Source organism: Mus pahari, chromosome 5 (genome assembly GCF_900095145.1).
Source record: "Mus pahari chromosome 5, PAHARI_EIJ_v1.1, whole genome shotgun sequence".
In the NCBI taxonomy this organism is placed as follows: Eukaryota; Metazoa; Chordata; class Mammalia; order Rodentia; family Muridae; genus Mus; species Mus pahari.
This window is the reverse complement of record NC_034594.1, coordinates 108,802,710-108,805,057: the sequence shown is the minus strand read 5'-3', so window position 1 is coordinate 108,805,057 and position 2,348 is coordinate 108,802,710. Positions and strand designations below refer to the sequence as shown.

The window sequence follows — 2,348 nt, the reverse complement described above, 5'->3', positions numbered from 1 at the left end:
TACAGAGAAACCCTGTCTCAAAATACATAAATAAATAAATAAATAAATAAATAAATAAATAAAAATTGATCTTTAAACAGAGCTCTAGATCTGTTAGAGAGAGAGAGAGAGAGAGAGAGAGAGAGAGAGAGAGAGAGAGAGAGAGAGAGAGAAGCAAAATGTTCATGCTCTGCCAAGTAAAGAAAGGAAAAACATCCCAAATAGCATCCTTTAATCTTTAAGATTTGATTATTTGTGAGTATGCACACATGTGTGGGTCAGTGTCCATGGAAGCCAGAAGGAGGTGCTGAGTCTGGTAGCTGGAGTTACAGGCAGTTGTAAGCTTCCTAACATGGGTACAAGGAACCAAACTGGTTCTGCAAGACCAGAGAATGAGCCACTGCTCCGGGCCTACTCTGGTACTCTACGGTTTGTCTTATTTATGATGGGATGGATGCAATAGAGCCCATACTGAACTCATGGTCCTCCTGCCTCTGCTTCCTTAGTACAAAGATGAGGATCTAGTCCTGCCTCACTGTGAGTTTCACCATTGGCTTCTCTAATCTTTTTGAACACCCTCATCACTACCATCCACTGACAGTTGTCTCTATTTCACCTCTCAGCATGGCTGACAGTGGGGATCACCTCAGAGTCACGAGAGGGTCAAAATGGCCTCTTGGATACACTGGCCTCCCTGTACCACACCTCCTCCACATCCGAGCAGAGACAAATGACAGTGCTGGTCCACCTGGCTGACTCTGATCCCGCCTGGCTCAGGAGAACTATCATCCGTGTTTCAAGTCTCTACAGGTCCCAGATCTTGACAGGGCAATTGCTACTGATCCACGCCCCGCCTGATGCCTACCCCCCTGTGAATGATGTCCACCCCACTGTGAATGATGTCCAGAATGAGGTCTCTTGGGGGCAGATCTACTCCAAGCAGAATGTAGGCCATGCCTTCCTTATGAGCTTTGCCACGAAGCTCTCCACTTACTTCCTCTTGATAGAGGACAATGTCTTTTGTGCCCCCAATTTTGTCAACCACATTCGCTCAAAGGTGAGCTACAGGGAGCCCAACACATGGGTGCTCCTCGAGTTCTCTAATATGGGCATCCTGGGCAAACTTCTCCACAGCAGGGACCTTCCACTCCTGGCCCACTTCCTCCTCCTTTTCCACAAGGAACGACCTCTTGACTGGCTGCTCCTTCACTTCCGTACCCTCCTGGGCCAGCAAAGTCCAGTCCTCTGCAGACCATTTCTATTCTACCACAGGCTGACTCATGTCACTTTCGAGAACAAGACCTTACTAGGCCATGAAAAGGATCCTCCTGATCCGTATACCCTCAGTGGAACTGTTTACACAGATATGAGGTTCTCCGATACCCACTCCCCGCAGGAGGCCTATACTCTGGATGAGTCATTCTTCTGGTCCTACAATGTCAGTACAGGGAACTATTTGACAGTGATTTTGAACAATCCAGCGAACCTCAACAGAGTGCAAGTAAGAACGGGCTCCATCATGGATGGAAAGTACATTCTAGAGAAAGGACAGGTGGAGCTAGGCTATGAGCCTGAAGGAACACCGCCACAATGCACCAGCTTTACCATACTGGGCCGGCTTGTGCAAGGGCAGATGGATAAGATCATTCTGGAAAGCACTGGGTGTGAGGTAAGCTGCGTGAAGCTGGCAGTGAACGCTAATCAGGCCGGTGGTCTCATGATCAGGCATATCTACATCTGGGGGGAAAATGCCAAACACAGAAAAGATGTCCAAAGGGACAGGGACGACGACGACGACGACGACGACGACGATGACGAGAGCTGATGTATCAGCGTATGAACAATTAAAAGCTCAAACCAGTTCATCTAGCCAATCTGAGAAATCCAAGGGAACGGTAGACAGGAGAGCAGCCTCAGCTCAGTCTTTGGCGGCCCTAAGCACCCTGCTCACTGGGTTTGAAGAGGAAGGCTCAGACAGGCCCAGACATGTAGAACATTTCTATCATTGCCACCCCTGCCCCAGGTGAGAAGTGAGGGGCGGGGTTTTTCCCAACCAAAAGGCCCCAGAGTAGGCTCCCTCCCTTCTGGCTGGGTTCCTTTAAGAAACCTGAGATTCAAGAAGCAATATGTCACAAGAAATAGGACAGAGAAACCAGGTCCCCTGATTTCCCACTAGCAACATTGCCTATCACCTTCCTTCCATCAATGTGGGTAGAGACAGGTATCTGCTGGTACCAAAAGGAAGGGTGGGGGTGATGTGGTCTAGTTGTGGGAGACCACTGGGTCTGAGATATAAGACAGAGGTGACATCTCTATAGAGTTACTGCGACAATCAGGTGTGATTAATGTGTGAGAGTTCATAATCATAA

General features: G+C 48.5%; 1 protein-coding gene across 2 annotated transcripts in view; it reads left to right on the top strand.

Moving 5' to 3' along the window:
- Positions 1 to 1,834, top strand: part of LOC110322681 (alpha-1,3-mannosyl-glycoprotein 4-beta-N-acetylglucosaminyltransferase-like protein MGAT4E) — a 5,518-nt gene extending 3,684 nt beyond the window's left edge. Inside the window, exon 3 of one of the 2 annotated variants that reach the window (XM_021199415.1) lies at positions 603 to 1,834. In XM_021199415.1, coding sequence (XP_021055074.1) covers positions 603 to 1,804 — 1,202 coding nt within the window. In that variant the 3' untranslated portion in view covers positions 1,805 to 1,834. The remainder of the gene's footprint in view (positions 1 to 602) is intronic. The other variant, XM_021199414.1, reaches the window with a different exon arrangement.
- The last annotated feature ends 514 nt before the right edge of the window (positions 1,835 to 2,348 follow it).